This window comes from Rhamphochromis sp. 'chilingali' (assembly GCF_963969265.1).
Source record: "Rhamphochromis sp. 'chilingali' genome assembly, chromosome: 14".
Classification (NCBI taxonomy): domain Eukaryota; kingdom Metazoa; phylum Chordata; class Actinopteri; order Cichliformes; family Cichlidae; genus Rhamphochromis; species Rhamphochromis sp. 'chilingali'.
Window position 1 is genome coordinate 20,856,485 of NC_137941.1, and position 18,178 is coordinate 20,874,662.

The 18,178-nt window shown below is 37.6% G+C and overlaps 1 protein-coding gene across 5 annotated transcripts; it reads left to right on the plus strand.

The window, feature by feature from the left end:
* The first annotated feature begins 186 nt into the window (after window positions 1-186).
* LOC308410128 (uncharacterized protein) lies at window positions 187-15,353 on the plus strand. Of its 5 annotated transcripts, none has more exons than XM_080903269.1 (8): window positions 8,226-8,301; window positions 8,797-9,008; window positions 11,347-11,673; window positions 11,755-12,021; window positions 13,853-14,179; window positions 14,261-14,524; window positions 14,700-14,819; window positions 14,990-15,353. In XM_080903269.1, the coding sequence occupies exons 2-8, from the start codon at window positions 8,915-8,917 to the stop codon at window positions 15,058-15,060; spliced, it is 1,470 nt and encodes a 489-aa protein (XP_080759395.1). In that variant the 5' UTR covers window positions 8,226-8,301; window positions 8,797-8,914; the 3' UTR covers window positions 15,061-15,353. The 5 variants fall into 5 exon arrangements, 4 of the variants coding, with proteins under 4 accessions (XP_080759397.1, XP_080759398.1, XP_080759395.1 ...); XM_080903270.1 differs by having other exon boundaries at window positions 8,231-8,301; window positions 8,816-9,008; XM_080903271.1 differs by lacking the exons at window positions 8,226-8,301; window positions 8,797-9,008; window positions 11,347-11,673 and adding exons at window positions 187-542; window positions 3,534-3,866.
* The last annotated feature ends 2,825 nt before the right edge of the window (window positions 15,354-18,178 follow it).

An 18,178-nucleotide genomic window follows, 5' to 3' on the forward strand; every position in this document is an offset into this window, starting at 1 on the left:
GCTGATCCAGCTCCCGGTGACGGCGCGAGGCTGGAGGATGTGTTTGGATTGGTGGGAGCGGGCGGAGGGAGCGCGTGTGTGTGTGCGCACGCGCTTACATGTCATTGAGAACCTTTACAATAACAACTACAACATCACCCATTTCAAATAAGATTGTGTTGCATACATTTATGCTGCAAGTCTCTAATGTCCAAACCCACGAGTGTTTTAATATTCTTTGTCCTCAGTAGGTGGCGAGACTTTCGCCGCGTTAGTTATTGATTTCCTTTTATAGGCGTAGTGTGACGGTATTCCGGAGAGGACTTTCATTTCCCAATAACACGACGTCTAAGTGGAGTGGTTTGGCTCGAGGCGCACAGAAGTTACAGAGCTCTCGAAAATGTAGCATCAGAAAGTGTTGTCAGAAGGAGCAGATCAGGACAGCAGACTAACACAGATTATCAATCGCAATCTGGGAAGTACAGATTACCTCTAGCAGCAGTCCACCCGTGGAGGAATTATGCGTTTTTTCCTGCTCTCCGCGTTTTTTGTGGTGTCCGCAGGTAAGTCTTCATGCCAATCAAAACATTTAAATGCAAAGAGATTTATGTCGTTCTCTTCTCATAAAAAGGGTACACATCAGAAATGCCAGTGTTGATTCTTCAATGTTAGCAAATCAGCACGACTTAGTGTTAAATTTATAACGCTAAGACCGGTGTAGAAATATTATTGGCACTGCTCAGTGTTAATCAATTAAGTAGGTCAGTCAATCTTCAACTTCAAAAGTGTTGATTTAACACAAAAAATCTTCACGATGTTTCTTGAGTGTTAATTCTGCATTATATTTGCTGTAAATACTTAAAAGACCTTCATCTGTTAATCGGTTGTCCGTTCCCAGGTCACACTTTCATGTCAGCTTTTAACACAAAAGTAAACTCTTGAACTTAAGAAGTTAAGACTTAATGCTAGTCGTGAGTTTTATGCTTCCCTCCCTGTTTCAGCTCATAGCTGGGTTCCCTTGACCCCTCTTGGAGGTATTCAGCAACACACTCCCAGTTTGCTTGTTTATTCTGAGTCGCATCAACGGTCCATTAAGACATCTTTGGTCAAGATGTTATGAGACTTATTCTTGGGTGGAGCAATTCTATCACACTTACAATGATACTGAAAAATTTTAAATCTTAAATCTTGGATACCATATGGAGGTTATCTTAGCAGAAAAAAATCTTACTTGTTTACTGTACATGAAAAGCTATTAATATGCTAGACAGATTGTGTTTGTGTATAGATGGAACTCAGATGGAGCTGGGACAGGGGTTTTAGTGCTCCACATGTTTGCTTTATGTGCAAAGATCCCCAGTTTGATTGCAGGAGCTCACTCTTGGCAGCCTGGATCAGAAAATCCAGTGAAGAATTTGTGCCAAATCAAACACAGATCCGTCCACCTGGGGAGTAGCCAAAAGTACTAATGTGTGACCTAGATGAAGTTAAGACCACATTCAATGAGTAACCAAATCATAAATAGTTTAAACAATTCAATTACATGTTCTGCTACAGCAATTAAAAATACCACAGTGTAAGAGCTGTTTGAAAAGCTGTTCTTTTATAATCAAAACTGGATTAAAAAAGCTCACACACATTTTTTTTGTACACACATTATCACCTTATGAAAACTACATCATACAATTTCTAATAGTCTTATTAAGACAGTTACATAATCATGTTAATTTTCGCACAGCTCTTACCTAAAAATCAGAAAGGTGAATCACTTGCGTGGGTAGAAATGCAAAGCAATAAAATCTGTAGTGCGTGACATCCTAAAAGACGTATCAAGTCAGTTCAACCTTGACTCATTCACCCAGATTCCCAGACGTGGATTAAAACTAACTCTGAACTAAAAGACTAAAACATTTCTAGTTCATGCCTTAATCTGTGAAACTTAAGTTTTAAGACTTATGAAAGCTTTAGCTCTTCCTTTATCAAAGACATTGCAATCATTTTTTGTTTTTTTAAATCATACTTTTAGCTATGAGCTAAAGTGGGAGTAACTACTGGGCTGCTGTGGTAAAGTCTATTAGATTACTTAAGGTTCACATCTTTTAACACTCATAAAAGTTACACTTTGTTTTCCTTTTTAGCAGTGAATGTTCATAGAAAGTTTTTTCACTAATGTCACATGATTGGAAATGTGTTCTTCTTCAACCGTAAACCACTGTTAAAACAACAAGGTCAAGTTCAGGTCTAACCTGTATAGGAAGGCAATCATTTGTTTTTAGTTCTTTCATTTTAGTATTTGTTTTAATTCAGTTTGTACGTAAGATTAAACAATCAATAATAAAAATCAAATTATGTGCTAAATGTGGTACAATTACATGTAGTTATATATATAAAACTCATACATTTTTAGTATTTAGTAATGACTAAACCTAATGCGAATCCTCAGAGATGCAATTTGAATGCACATATATACATTCTCCCCAAAAAATCTGAAACCTTTCTCATCAGAATCGAGAAATACTTTGATTAAAAGAATTTGATTATTTATAGATACAGAAACAAACACGCCTACTTTGTAAAATCCAGTAAAAAGTCACAGAAGACCTTTGCCTTGACTGTTTTAATTATTTTAGTTTATTGGAGATGACCTGAACTGTCAGGTCAGAGCTGTCTGTTTACATCGTCTGGTTATCATCAGCTCTTTCAGCTCTTTTCTTTCGATGTCTTTTCTTTATTCAATCTGAAGAAATGCAAACAAATTGAGGCTCAAATCTCTAACAAGGAGTGGTTGTGCAATCATGTATAGTTTCATGCCTAGAACATGTTGCTAAATTCCATGTAGCAATTGGCACAATAGAAGGGATTATAATTTGAATATAGAAATATTTAGGCAGTTATCACTTGAAGTGCAAAAGAACAACAGATGGAAAACATGAAACACACAAACAACTGTGCAGATGTACTGGAGATTTATCAGAAAGTGAAACAAGAGCAACAAAAGCAAACATGAGTGATTGTGTGGATGGTAAATAAAAATGTGGCGTTCCCAGGTGGATTGTTTTAAATGTACAGTTGTTAAATATGATGATTGTTAATATTTCACAGGGAGGAATGTACTCAGCTAAACATTACACAAGAACTACATGAAAACAACTAGTTTTAACTAGTAGTTATTTAGTTCGTTATACTCACTATAGCCTACATAAATATAACACTTTATTAAGCTATAGGCACTTGACTTTCTGCTCTTTTTGTACTATTGATGAACCCAAATCACTGAATTGTGTTTTTATGATTATGCCAGGTCTTTTAGAAGATAAAGCAAATCCTACATATCCTCACGAGAAATACTTTCATCTGAAAATGACTCTAACAGCAGAGCTGTAAAGCCCACAAGTTGTTCCTCAGTTTCTCTGTGATTATTGAACTTTTGTGAAGCAGCAAGTTCTGTGTTTTCCTAGTTTATCAAGTTTACTTTTGATAATTTAATGCAGCAGGAAAACTGACATTGTGATTCTCATAACTGGACTTATGATTGGTCATCTTTTCTGTTGCAGGTGATGACATCACTGTCACTGTCAAAGGCTTTGAGAAAGACGATGTGCTCCTGCCATGTGACTGCCCTAATAGAGATTTGAATAAGGACTTCAAGTGGCAAGTGGAAGAAGATGAGGAGAGAGGGGTGGAGAGAAAATTGATCTTCAGATATAATGATGGGACCTTAGATTTTAAAGACAACCTGTCACGCCGATATGAAACATTTTTTCATAAGGACAGCAGTAATTGTTCTGTTCTATTAAAAAACATCACAAAAGAAGACCAGGGAAAATACAGTTGTCGTTTTAATTCTCCACAATACAAACGTTTTTATGTGAATCTTGTGGTTTTTGGTAAGTCATCCATTGTGGATACCAACAGTATTTTAATACTCATGTAATTTCATAATTTTAACAAAAATCATCTCTCACCAGGGACACATATTTTTCAGCACAAGAAGACTCTTCCAAATGGCGAAGACGTTTACCAATGTGTTGTAAAGCTTGACAGCTACAAAGAGCCTAACATTCAGTGGACTTTGAATGGAACGTGTCTGTCAAATTCAACCACGACTAACATCTCTACCACATACAGCCTGGATGAAGAAACTGACGTCCACTATTTTCACAGTAGACTCGAGACTGAAAGCAACTTCCTCTCAGAGCCTAGATGTCAAGTCAATGTCACATGCCCATCTGGTAATTATTCATTTTAAATTGTTATTTCAGCAAAGATTGATCTGAGGTGTTGCCTGGTACTTTTAAAATAAAAGTGCTCTGATATTAAATGCAAAGGTAGTAACACTTATTATACAGGTCACTGTGGAACATTTCATAATATCAATTATTATAATTTTTTTTATTTCCAGCGATGAGTTCAATGTCAGGTACCAGCAAAGACCCCAACCCAGACCCCTATTTCAGGATATTGTGTAAAGGGGTCCCTGTTGTGTTGGTGCTTGGATTTTTGCTGATTTGGTGCCGTCGTGGAACGTCTCACAGTGAGTTTCGTAACGCCACGTGAACTGCATTACTGGTTAAACCAGAGTGACTCTGTTGCTCTTGCTGCAGCTTTTTATCAGCCACTAACAGTTTTGCTAGTGTTTGTTGACATTTGGCTTTGTTACTGTGTCTCTCCAATAATTTAATCTTTCATTTTCTCTTTGTTAAAGATTTTCCGGTGAGGGAAGATGTGTAAAATGGGTGTAAAATAGTGACTTCTCTCAGACGAGCTCCAAAGTGAAAATGGGAAAGTACTTTCTTCTGAGCCAAAGGAGGTGATTACTCACTGCTGATGCAATAGTGGCTGTTTGCGAAATCTAGTTTTCATCTTTTGTTCCTGCTCATGGAAACTACATCTATTTTTGGAAGCTGTGTAAAGGCTTCTTTTCTTTGATGACATGGAAAGGTGTAATTTGTTCTTCTGTAACTGTCTTTTTGGTACATGGAGCACTGTGAATGTTTTTTTTTTTTTTTAATACTTGTTTTTTTTTTCACTTTTATAAACAAGTAGGTTTAGGGTAATGTGTATAATGTATAGTTAATAGAAAAAAACCCATTCAGGTGCCATGCAAGAAATTTGTAAATGATGTTGCTTAACTCAACTGTGAAACATCACTGTACTAAGTCGCCGTGCAGCTCTGGCTTTTTGGGAATTAGTTCATCAGCCTTGAAACTGTGACCGCAGTCAGGACAGTACGCCAAAATTTGAAGAATGGAGTGTAATGAAATGTGAATGTGTGGCCTTTTTCAGCACCAAAAAGAAAAGTGTATAAACAAGAGTAAAATAAACATTTTTGTCTTGTTTTTTACAAAGTTGCTGATAATGTTTGTTTTTGTTTAACACCCTGTATAGTTTTGTATCCTGATATATTGACGTATGATTTTTAATGTCAATTCTAACATGTTTAATAACCACATACAATAAGGTTGAAGTGTTGTTCACACAATACTGACAATAGAAACTGAGTGTGATTTACATCCACACGATCTACCTGAGATCTGGTCAGATATTTTGCAACACCTTTCTATATTTTTTCAAGATTGATTTGTAAAATTAAATTCAGCAATAAAGTTTTTTAAAGTTGTTTTTTTTAAACTGCATGATGGGTAATTTTTGTCCTTTTAAGAGCTTTCATTTCTCCTTTTTCTCTTTAATGAACACATGCACACCACATGCTTCAAGAAGAACACAGATCCTGTTTTTTTTTTGTCCGGTGTAGCACACTTTCAGAGTACTCCATCACATGAAAGTCCTGCATGGAAAACTGCAGGATCCACTGAAAATTGTTCTAGTTGTGACAAAGAAACATCATGCAGTGGATGCCTGCTGTAGCTAATGTACAGTCATGTGACACAATCACATCAGGACATAATAAAAAAAAAAGATGGTTCTAAAATGAAGTAAATAAAACCTCAGATATTAAACCGTTTCGTTTTTAAGTAGACACTAAGATTCAAAAGATTGTATAACCAGTTTATCATTGTGACTTTATCAGTCTCTCACATCATGAAGAAATATTTGACCGTCTGTTTGTTGAAAATTGTTTCCATTCATTGAGGTTTGCAGGGAGTCATTCGTCCATGGCTCTTTTGAGGTCCTGCCACAGCCAGTGAGTCGAGATGAGGGCGGAACTTTCGACTGAGCCATTACAACATATTTATTCTTTTCTTTTTAAACCACTCCTTTCTAGATTTCCTCTTGTGTTTGGAATCAGATGGCCTCACATTTGACTCTAGTATATGGAGGAGTTCAAGGTGCCCAGGTTCTGTGGGTGCAAAGCAAGCTGAATTGATTGTCCCTCCATCACTGTACTTTTCACTGAGTATGAGGCAGTCAAACGTCTTCACTTTGGTCTTATCTATCCAAAGGACATTCCTCCAGAAGTCTTGTGGTTTCTTCAGGTGTGTGTCTGAGCACACCTGAATGCTCCAAACCAGCAAATTGCTCTAGTCTCTGCTCTCGCTCTCTGAGGCTCAGTTAATCTGTAGATACCACACGTCTATAGGGAGACCGGATAGTTGTAATGTGGGTCAGTTGTAACACTTCCAATTTCTCCAATCAGGGAAACATCAAGTTTCAAATGATGTGATTCATTCTATACATGCCCAATTCAGTTCTTCTATCACGTGAAAAATGAGCAAATTTTGGCAAACACAGACAATTTAAGAAGAAGAAAAGTAATTTTTATGCCAAAAAGTAATTTTTAAAAAATGTATTTCAATTTCTAATAGCATTATCTACTTTGCAGTTAAACTCCATCCATTCCCTTCCGCTTGTCCTTTTCAGGGTCACAGGGGGCGCTGGAGCCTATCCCAGCTGTCATAGGGCGAGAGGCGGGGTACACCCTGGACAGGTCGCCAGTCTGTCGCAGGGCTAACACACAGAGACAGACAACCATTCGCGCTCACATTCACACCTAGTGGCAATTTGGATTAATCAATTAACCTATCCCCACAAGCTGCATGTCTTTGGACGGTGGGAGGAAGCCGGAGTACCCGGAGGGAACCCACGCAAACACGGGGAGAACATGCAAACTCTACACAGAAAACCCCAGCCTGATGATGGAATCGAACTCAGGACCTTCTATATGGTGATATATTCTGTGTAGGTCTTTAGTGCTAATGTTTTAGCAGTTGTCTGTAATATTAGTTAGTTCATGGCTATAGGAGTCTGGGTCAGCTGTAACAATAATGCAGATGTTACAACTTACCACACTATTACTTTAACTTATTTTAAACAAGTTAGGGCAATGACATCAGCAGAGAGAGGTTCACTGGTCACCTTTGTATATGCGGTTAATGCCATTGGCAACACAATTCCTCCAATGTTTGTGTTCCGACGCATACGTTATGCAGACCACTTTGTCAGAGATGGGCCAGTAGGAAGTACTGGTAGTGGAAATAAATCAGGGTGGATGCAAGAAACAGATTTCCTCATCTTTCTGAAGCACTTTGCAAACCACACCAATGTAAGCCATGAAAAAAAGTAATTCTTCTCATGGACATTGCAATGGAATTGCACAACTACACAACTGATGCACAACTACATTTTTTCAGCTTCATTGTTATATTCAAAAGTTGGTGCAAGAGTTGTAGGTTACAATGCCCATTGAGCCAATGAGGCCAAACTCAAGGAAGACCAACCAAAATGAATGAAATATTCAATTGTTGAAAATTCCATAATTTGTTTTTTTTTTTGGTTGGAATATGTTCAAAAGCTAGATTTCTGCATTCTGACACACACACACACACACACACACACACACACACACACACACACACACACACACACACACACACACACACACAGAGCTACATAAATAGTTCTAAGTGTATTCTGGTGTTGAATAAAAAAGGTTAGATGTTAAGATTTTGTCAGAACCCTTATTTCATTGTGTTACATTTCATCCCAGCATATGTTACAACTAACCCAGACAATGGGGTTAGTTGTAATATTTCACTCTTTGTGTTTGAGACCACACCATGCAATAAGTAATTGTGCTGCAGAGAAAATAGCTGCACTATTTAATAGCAGAGACATGTAAATACTTTGCATTACATTTTGAATCCACACCTTAAAAGAGCTCCAAGCTACAACCAGAAATGTCAAAAATGTTACAACTATCCCCGGTCTCTCCTAAAGATCTGGCGGTACACACCGTTAAACCACATGCCAGTTACTACGTTTCAAGTGATGTAGAGAACACCAGGAAGTAGCACAAGCGGCTAAGTGGCTAGCATGTAGAAATGAAACCACATCTGGAAAAAGACTGACTTTCCACCCTGGGTAAGGCAGTTTGGACTGGGAAAGTGGTCAGATGCTTTTTAAGGTTAAATGCGAAAGGGCGTTTGTCGCCATGATTTAAACATAACAGGTGTAAGCTTCAGTGCATTTACGCTTTAGAGGAGTTTGCTACCTCACATCAGCAAATCTGTACAAGTGTTTTGATTCGGCTGGTGTTATGGGTAGGAGTAGGAAACTTATACACATGGCAGTACTCACGGTTTGGGGTTGTCTATGAGCTGATATGGCACACTGTGCAAACATGTATGTGATGATATTCAGACTGCGCTGTAAAGGTTACTTTGGATGAATATGATAAAAGCAAAAGGTTTCTTCATATTCGAACTTTTTTAAATGTTACATAAAATGCAAAAACTCAGCTACAAATCTTCTGCAAAGTTTCCGATGTGCGGTTTTGTTGACAGTGTTTGAGAAGTGTTGACGTGTGGTGAGATTATTGGGTGTTGATAATGTTTTGGCCGCCCCATCAATGAACAGCAACCATGGTTCAGGACAGGTGGGCCCTAGCGGGGATTTGTGACCTTTCAAGTGCTTCGAGGTGCACGGAGAAGAGGATAAAAGTTAGAAGAGCAGACTAACACATATTATAAATCACATGCTGGGAAGTACAGACTACCTCGAGCATCAGTCTACCCGTGGAGGAATCATGCGTTTTTTCCTTCTCTCCGCGTTTTTTGCGGTGTCTGCAGGTATGCACGTCTCCATGTCAGTCAAATTATTTAAATGCAAAGAGATATATGTCTTTTCCTGAAAATGTGCACAGAAATGCCAGTGTTGATTTTTCAATGTTAGAAAATCAGGACTACTTAGTGTTAAATTTCTAACCCTAACACAGTTGTAGAATATTGTTGACACTGCTCAGTATAAATCAATAAAGTCAGTCAATCTTTAAGTCAGTGTACAGTAAAAACTTGTCTTCTGTGACACGTAAATAAGAGAGGTTTGCAGAGCTGCTGGATTAAAAATATCTCACACATATTTTTTTGTACACACATTATTATCCTATGAAAACCACATCCAACCAATGTCAAATAATCTCCTATTAGTCTTATTAAGACAGTTGCATAATTATATTAACTTTGCACAGCTCTTATCTAATAGTCAAAACATTAAACACTTGAATGGGTAGAAATGCAAAGGAATACATTTTGTAACAAATGACATCCTAAAAGCCGTATCAAGGTTAGTTCAACCTTGACTCGTTCACCCAGTTTCTCAGATGTAGATTAAAGCTAACCCTGGACTAAAAGACTAACAGAGCTTCATTGCAAAACATTTCTAGTCCACGCCTTATCTGTGATAAAAAAAAAATGGACTCATAAAATTTGCAAAACACAGCAGTGCACATTCTTTTCCTTTTTAGTGGCAAAACTTTCTATAGACATTTACCGCTAATGTCTCGTGATTGGAAATGTGTTCTTCATCAACCATATCATTCCACTAAACCACTGTTTAAACAGCCTAGAGTGTTTAAAAAGAAAAAGAAAAAAGGTTGAGTTCAGGTCTAACCTATATAGGAAGGCAAAAATTTGTGTTTAGTTCTTTCATTTTATTTTATTCAATTTTTTTATTAGTATTGATTGTTTAATCTTATGTGTTAAATGTGGCAAAGTTATATTCAATTCAAACTCATAGGCTTTTAGTATTCATTAATGTCCAAACTCGAGGTGTCAAACTCATTTTACACTGCAGGCCACAAAAAGCCCACTTTGGTGTCAGCGGGCTGGATCGGTGAAGTTTCCTATTCTGTCAGTGTAAAGAAGTTGCATATTTAACTGTTTTTCAATATAAAGAAAAAGCTCCTGTAACAAAGAAAGAAATCTGTCAGCATGACTCTTTGGAGTTAAATTATAAGAAATGTGTAAAATTACGTAAAGTTGTTTTTTGTTTTTGTTTTGTTTTTTTAACTGTGAGTGAATTTTGGTCTGAGAGTGACGGAACTTGCAGCTTAGGAATCTGTCAGATGTCATCTTTCAGCACCCGACGGCATGTCTGTGTACGTGCCCTCAAGTGAACGGGGGATTTGCACTTTGTGTTCACATTTAATCTGCACACAAAGAACTGTGCAGATGTACTGGAGATTTATCAGAAAGTGAAACAAGAGTAACAAACACAAACATGAGTGATTGTGTGGATGGTAAATGAAAAATGTGGAGTTGCCGGATGATTGTTTGAAATGTACAGTTGTGAAATATGCTGATTGTTAATATTTCACAGGGAGGAATGTACTAAGCTAAACATTACACAAGAACTAGGTGAAAACAACTAGTACAGCTTTAACTATTAGTTACTTACTTAGTTTATTATACTCACTATAACCTACATAAATATAACAAACCAGCTCTGTAGTGTCAAAGAAATAAACTCCAGAAGTGAAACAGTAACTGGCAACTTACAGCAGACTGATGGCATTAACTCAAACACAGTTGATATGAAATCACAACAAACTTTTATTTTACTTGATTTATTATCATTTACATAACTGAATAACTTATTTCCTGCATTCTTTCATTTATTCACTCTTTCCACACTCTTCAATGAAAGAAAACAATATAAAGATATGTTTCTTGTTCTCTTTATTGGTATCTTTACTATTTTCCCCAAATGTTTCTGCCCAGATTTTTCAATAAATAAAATCGATGGTTGCAAATAAGAGGTCGGCCACTTCAGAACACTTGACTTTGTGCTGTTTTTGTACTATTGATGAACTCAAATCACTGAATTGTGTTTTTATGATTATGCCAAGTCTTTTAGAAGATACAGCAAATCCTACATATAATGCACAGTGGAGAGTCACTGGTTGGATTCCCACGAGAAATACTTTCATCTGAAAATGACTCTAACAGCAGAGCTGTAAAGCCCACAAGTTGTTCCTCAGTTTCTCTGTGATTATTGAACTTTTGAGAAGCAGCAAGTTCTGTGTTTTCCTATTTTGTCAAGTTTACTTTTGATAATTTAATGCAGCAGGAAAACTGACATTGTGATTCTCATAACTGGACTTATGATTGGTCATCTTTTCTGTTGCAGGTGAAGGCGTCACTGTTAAAGGCTTTGAGAAAGACGATGTGCTCCTGCCATGTGACTGCCCTAATAGAGATTTGAATAACGACTTCAAGTGGCAAGTGGAAGAAGATGAGGAGAGAGGGGTGGAGAGAAAATTGATCTTCAGATATAATGATGGGACCTTAGATTTTAAAGACAACCTGTCACACCGATATGAAACATTTTTTCATAAGGACAGCAGTAATTGTTCTGTTCTATTAAAAAACATCACAAAAGAAGACCAGGGAAAATACAGTTGTCGTTTTAATTCTCCACAATACAAACGTTTTTATGTGAATCTTGTGGTTTGTGGTAAGTTGTACATTGTGATTACCAGCAATTTTTGAATACTCATGAAATTTCATAATTTTAACAAAAATCGTCCCTCACCAGGGACACATATTTGTCAGCACAGTGAGACTCGCCCAAATGGTGGAAACATTTACCAATGTGTTGTAAAGCTTCACTGCTACAAAGAGCCTAACATTCAGTGGACTTTGAACAATGGAACGTGTCTGTCAAATTCAACCACGACTAACATCTCTACCACATACAGCCTGGATGAAGAAACTGACGTCCACTATTTTCACAGTAGACTCGAGACTGAAAGCAACTTCCTCTCAGAGCCTAGATGTCAAGTCAATGTCACATGCCCATCTGGTAATTATTCATTTTAAATTGTTATTTCATCATCATTTCTGTCAAACGATGCTGTATGAAACGTTTCTCCCGGTTAGTATCATGGTTGCTAGGCAACCTGGGCAGCGCAACGAAGGCTAGACCGTCCCATTTCACAAGCCTCTCACTTCCGCACTTCTCGTACTTATAGTACGCACCGTACTTCAAGCGTGCGGTCTCCACAGCCCTCGTCTCGGTAACAGCTTCGCCCCTTTGCTCTTTGCGGTCATCATCACTTCTGCTGTTATCAGTGTTATATCAGTGTTACCAGGCTTTCTATTTAAAGCTGGAGGCTGTGTGGGCTTAATGTGGTCAGACTTTTTATTCAAACGCTGCTACTAAATACGTTTCTATTGCAGGTCTGGTTTAAGTCGCAAATGTGGGTTTCCATGGTGACAGTGGCGCGCTACATCATCAAAGCAAAGAATTTGTGGCGATAATTTTTTTTTTTAAATTATCGAATTCTTCGAAATACTCGATGAATGCTGCAGCCCTACTTTCTTTATTTAATCTGAAGAAATGCAAACAAAGTGAGGCTCAAATCTCTAACAAGGAGTGGTTGTGCAAACATATCTTAGTTTCATGCCTAAACCAGAACACGTTGCAAAATTCCATGCTGCAATTGTCACGATGGAAGGGATTATAATTTGAATATAGAAGTATTTAGGCAGTTATCACAGGAAGTGTAAAAGAATAACAGATGGAAAACATGAAGCACAAAGAACTGTGCAGATGTACTGGAGATTTATCAGAAAGTGAAACAAGAGTAACAAACACAAACATGAGTGATTGTGTGGATGGTAAATGAAAAATGTGGAGTTGCCGGATGATTGTTTGAAATGTACAGTTGTGAAATATGCTGATTGTTAATATTTCACAGGGAGGAATGTACTAAGCTAAACATTACACAAGAACTAGGTGAAAACAACTAGTACAGCTTTAACTATTAGTTACTTACTTAGTTTATTATACTCACTATAACCTACATAAATATAACAAACCAGCTCTGTAGTGTCAAAGAAATAAACTCCAGAAGTGAAACAGTAACTGGCAACTTACAGCAGACTGATGGCATTAACTCAAACACAGTTGATATGAAATCACAACAAACTTTTATTTTACTTGATTTATTATCATTTACATAACTGAATAACTTATTTCCTGCATTCTTTCATTTATTCACTCTTTCCACACTCTTCAATGAAAGAAAACAATATAAAGATATGTTTCTTGTTCTCTTTATTGGTATCTTTACTATTTTCCCCAAATGTTTCTGCCCAGATTTTTCAATAAATAAAATCGATGGTTGCAAATAAGAGGTCAGCCACTTCAGAACACTTGACTTTGTGCTGTTTTCAAGGTTCTTTATTTGTCACATGCATAGTTATACAAGTATAACACACAGTGAAATGTAGCCTGACACGCTCCTCGACATGTGGAAAAAAATTGGGGGGGGGGTGTAGGTGTAGGTGTAGTTTTTGTACTATTGATGAACTCAAATCACTGAATTGTGTTTTTATGATTATGCCAAGTCTTTTAGAAGATACAGCAAATCCTACATATAATGCACAGTGGAGAGTCACTGGTTGGATTCCCACGAGAAATACTTTCATCTGAAAATGACTCTAACAGCAGAGCTGTAAAGCCCACAAGTTGTTCCTCAGTTTCTCTGTGATTATTGAACTTTTGAGAAGCAGCAAGTTCTGTGTTTTCCTATTTTGTCAAGTTTACTTTTGATAATTTAATGCAGCAGGAAAACTGACATTGTGATTCTCATAACTGGACTTATGATTGGTCATCTTTTCTGTTGCAGGTGAAGGCGTCACTGTTATAGGCTTTGAGAAAGACGATGTGCTCCTGCCATGTGACTGCCCTAATAGAGATTTGAATAAGGACTTCAAGTGGCAAGTGGAAAAAGATGAGGAGAGAGGGGTGGAGGCAAAATTGATCTTCAGATATAATGATGGGACCTTAGATTTTAAAGACAACCTGTCACACCGATATGAAACATTTTTTCATAAGGACAGCAGTAATTGTTCTGTTCTATTAAAAAACATCACAAAAGAAGACCAGGGAAAATACAGTTGTCGTTTTTATTCTCCACTATACAGACGTTTTGTTGTGAATCTTGTGGTTTGTGGTAAGTTGTAATTTGTGATTACCAGCAATTTTTGAATACTCATGTAATTTCATTATTTTAACAAAAATCGTCTCTCACCAGGGACACATATTTGTCAGCACAGTGAGACTCGCCCAAATGGTGGAAACGTTTACCAATGTGTTGTAAAGCTTGACTGCTACAAAGAGCCTAACATTCAGTGGACTTTGAATGGAACGTGTCTGTCAAATTCAACCACGACTAACATCTCTACCACATACAGCCTGGATGAAGAAACTGACGTCCACTATTTTCACAGTAGACTCGAGACTGAAAGCAACTTCCTCTCAGAGCCTAGATGTCAAGTCAATGTCACATGCCCATCTGGTAATCATTCATTTTAAATTGTTATTTCAGCAAAGATTGATCTGAGGTGTTGCCTGGTACTTCTACTACAATAAATGTGCTGTGACATTAAATGCAAAGACGGTAATAGTCATGATACACACAACTGTGGAACATTTCATAATATCAGTTATTGTATTTTTTTTTCTTTTTCCAGGGAATTATCTATATTCATTAACCAGCCTGGACCCCCTTTTCAGGATATTATTTAAAGGGGTCCCTGTTGTGTTGGCGCTTGGATTTTTGCTGATTTGGTACTGTCGTGGAACGTCTCACAGTGAGTTTCCTTATGCTACATTTATTGCATTACTGGTTAAACCAGAGTGACTCTGTTGCTCTTGCTGCAGCTTTTTATCAGCCACTAACAGTTTTGCTAGTGTTTGTTGACATTTGACTTTGTTACTGTGTCTCTCCAATAATTTAATCTTTCATTTTCTCTTTGTGAAGGATTTCCCAGTGACAGAAATGTGCAAAATGGTGACTTCTCTCAGACAAAAACAAACTCAGACGAGCTTTAAGTGAGGATGTGAATGTACTTTATTCTGAACCAAAGGAGGTGATTAATCACTGCTGATGCAATAGTGGCTGTTTGCGAAATCTAGTTTTCATCTTTTGTTCCTGCTCATGGAAACTACATCTATTTTGGAAGCTAAAGGGGGAGGAGTCTATTCTCTGTATGCCATTTATCAGATTTCCTTGTAAAGAGTAAAGTCTGAGCTATACAGTAGCTTGCAAAAGTATTTGGCCCCCTTGAACTTTTCCACATTGTGTCACATTACAGCCACAAACATGAATCAATTTTATTGGAATTCCACGTGAAAGACCAACACAAAGTGGTGTACACGTGAGAAATGGAACAAAAGTCATACATGATTCCAAACATTTTTTACAAATAAATAACTGCAAAGTGGGGTGTGCGTAATTATTCAGCCCCCTGAGTCAATACTTTGTAGAACCACCTTTTGCTGCAATTACAGCTGCCAGTCTTTTAGGGTATGTCTCTACCAGCTTTGCACATCTAGAGACTGAAATCCTTGCCCATTCTTCTTTGCAAAAGCCTTGAACATCCCACGGAACACTGTTCAAGCCATCATTCAGAAATGGAAGGAGTATGGCACAACTGTAAACCTACCAAGACAAGGCCGCCCACCTAAACTCACAGGCCGAACAAGGAGAGCGCTGATCAAAAATGCAGTCAAGAGGTCCATGGTGACTCTGGACGAGCTGCAGAGATCTACAGCTCAGGTGGGGGAATCTGTCCATAGGACAACTATTAGTCATGCACTGCACAAAGTTGGCCTTTATGGAAGAGTGGCAAGAAGAAAGCCATTGTTAACAGAAAACCATAAGAAGTCCCGTTTGCAGTTTGCCACAAGCCACGTGGGGGACACAGCAAACCTGTGGAAGACAGTGCTCTGGTCAGATGAGACCAGAATGGAACTTTTTGGCCAAAGTGCAAAACGCTATGTGTGGCGGAAAACTATCACTGCACATCACTCTGAACACACCATCCCCACTGTCAAATATGGTGGTGGCAGCATCATGCTCTGGGGGTGCTTCTCTTCAGCAGGGACAGGGAAGCTGGTCAGAGTTGATGGGAAGATGGATGGAGCCAAATACAGGGCAATCTTGGAAGAAAACCTCTTGGAGTCTGCAAAAGACTTGAGACTGGGGCGGAGGTTCACCTTCCAGCAGGACAACGACCCTAAACATAAAGCCAGAGCAACAATGGAACGGTTTAAAACAAAAATATCCATGTGTTAGAATGGCCCAGTCAAAGTCCAGATCTAAATCCAATCGAGAATCTGTGGCAAGATCTGAAAACTGCTGTTCACAAACGCTGTCCATCTAATCTGACTGAGCTGGAGCTGTTTTGCAAAGAAGAATGGGCAAGGATTTCAGTCTCTAGATGTGCAAAGCTGGTAGAGACATACCCTAAAAGACTGGCAGCTGTAATTGCAGCAAAAGGTGGTTCTACAAAGTATTGACTCAGGGGGCTGAATAATTACGCACACCCCACTTTTCAGTTATTTATTTGTAAAAAATGTTTGGAATCATGTCTGATTTTCATTCCACTTCTCACGTGTGCACCACTTTGTACTGGTCTTTCACGTGGAATTCCAATAAAATTGATTCATGTTTGTGGCTGTAATGTGACAAAATGTGGAAAAGTTCAAGGGAGCCGAATACTTTTGCAAGCTACTGTATATATCAGATGCCAGGTTTTGTTTTTTGTTCTTGTTTTTTTTAACCTAACTTAAATAAGTAGGTTTAGGGTAATGTGTGTATAGGAAAAAACATTCAGGAGCCAAGTAAGAAATTTGCAAATGATGTTGCTTAACTGTGAAACATCACTGTACTACGTAGCCATGCAGCTCTGGTCCCTTTTTGGGAATTAGGTCAGCAGCCTTGAATCTGTGACTGCAGTCAGGACAGTATGCCAAAATTTGACGAATGGAGAAGTGTAATGAAATGTAAATGTGTGGCCCTTTTCTGCACCAAAAAGAAAATTATATCTAAAAAAAAAAAGAGAGAGAGAGTAAAACAAACATTTTGTTCAGCAATAAAGTGTTTTTAAACTGCATGATTGGTAACTTTTATTTCCTTGTCAGATATTTCATTTCTCTTTAAAGAACCATGAACACTTGCACACCACATGCTTCAAGAAGAACACAGATCCTGTTTTTGCGTTGTTGTTGTTTTTTTGTCAAGTGTAGCACACTTTCAGTACTCCATCACATAAGAGTGATGCAAAACTGCAGTATCAACAAAAATGTTTTTGTTGTGACAAAGTAACAACATGCAGTAGATCTCTGCTGTAACTAATGTACAGTCATGCAACACAGGACATAATTTGAATGAAAAATGAAGTAAATAAAACCTCAGATATTACCTCAGTGTCATTTTTTATTGATTAAAAAATAAGCCAAATACAAAAGCATGTATATTAAATCAAGTACACACTATGATTCAAAAGATTGTATAGCCAGTTTTACTATTGTGGCTTTATCAGTCTTTCACATCACTGTGGAGAAATATTTGACCGTCTGTTTCCATTCACTGAGGTTTGCAGTCATTCATGTGTGACTCTTTTGAAGTTCTGCCACAGCCAGTGAGTCGAGATGAGGGCTGAACTTTCTACTGTGCCATTACAACATATTTATTCTTTTCTTTTTAAGCCACTCGTTACTAGATTTTTCCTGATTCTTCACATACCAACCTGGTTTTGGATCACTGCTTCAGTCTGTCATTTGTATCAGTGTTTTGTATTTCACAGAATTTTATATATTTAAGGAAAATATTGCAAAACCTTAATTGTAAAGGCTTAGTCTATAAACAGCCGTAATTTAAGTTACCAGTTGATAATGCTGTGGAATAAAAGTGTGTAAGTAAATCGTCCCCATTACTTCACTTTATTGTGTGACTTTAACAATATTAAAACAACAACAGCAACAAAGCACAAAAAACATGCATGGTGATAATTTCTGGATTTAGCATTCGCACTTAAAGACGTTTATAACAAGTAAGTATGAAAGAAAAACGAATCTTAACCTTTGGTTTTATTTTACTTGTAAAAAAAAACAAAACCCTCAAAGTTTAAATGTCACATATAGTTTCACTTCCTTGCAGCATACG